The sequence below is a fragment of the Raphanus sativus genome, chromosome 4 (genome assembly GCF_000801105.2).
Source record: "Raphanus sativus cultivar WK10039 chromosome 4, ASM80110v3, whole genome shotgun sequence".
NCBI lineage: Eukaryota > Viridiplantae > Streptophyta > Magnoliopsida > Brassicales > Brassicaceae > Raphanus > Raphanus sativus.
In genome coordinates, this window is record NC_079514.1 from 49708760 (window position 1) to 49709623 (window position 864).

The 864-nt window shown below is 39.5% G+C and overlaps 1 protein-coding gene across 1 annotated transcript in view; it reads left to right on the top strand.

Annotated features, from left to right (window-relative positions):
* The window catches only part of LOC130511427 (putative transcription factor bHLH107), a 1290-nt gene extending 426 nt beyond the window's left edge, over positions 1–864 (top strand). The window contains exon 2 of the mRNA XM_057008416.1: positions 397–864. Coding sequence (XP_056864396.1) covers positions 397–864 — 468 coding nt within the window. The remainder of the gene's footprint in view (positions 1–396) is intronic.

An 864-nucleotide genomic window follows, 5' to 3' on the forward strand; every position in this document is an offset into this window, starting at 1 on the left:
TTTATTTAGTTAGTTAAGTGCTTAACTAATCTTGCTTGGCTAATTCATCAGTATAACGCACTGTGACTACTGTCTACTGTCTTAGGATTTGATTTATTGAAGTTGAAAATTTGTAATGTTTTCGAATATTAAAAAGCTGCAAGTACTGGGAATATCTAGAAAATTGAGGACAAATTTATGAACAGCTTTCAAAGTGATTTTTATTCTCTGAAGCTGTTAAATCATTTTGTCGGAAAAGTTCTCAAGCTTTTTAAAACAAAAAATTATTTGAAACAAGTTGAACATGCAAGACAAGATTCCTCGAACAAAGAGTTTCCAGATTCAAGATTTTTTAGTTTACAAAAAAAGAAGATCCAAGACTTTTCTCTTTCTTACGTTTCATATGTTTCTTCACAGACCGACAAAGCCACACTACTAGCCAAAGTGGTCCAACGAGTCAATGAACTAAAACAACAAACCCTAGATATCTCCAAAGAGACCGTACCGTCCGAGACAGACGAAATCAGTGTACTCAACTTCGAAGACTGTTCCAACGAAGATGGTCGGATAATCTTCAAAGTATCGTTCTGCTGCGAGGACAGGCCAGATCTCATGAAAGATCTCGTGGAGACACTTAGATCTCTTCGGATGGAAACTGTCTATGCCTATATGACAACAATCGGTGGTCGGACAAGAAATGATCTCGTTGTGGTCGGCAACAAAGAGCAGCACAGTGTCGAGTCCGTGACATTACTACAGAACGCACTTGAGTCGTTGCTCAAACGGTCAAACCAGTCGGTGATGATGGGACACGGTGGTGGGGAAGAAAGGTCCAAAAGACGTCGTCCTGTTGATCACATAATACGGGTAACGGGTGTGATCTGA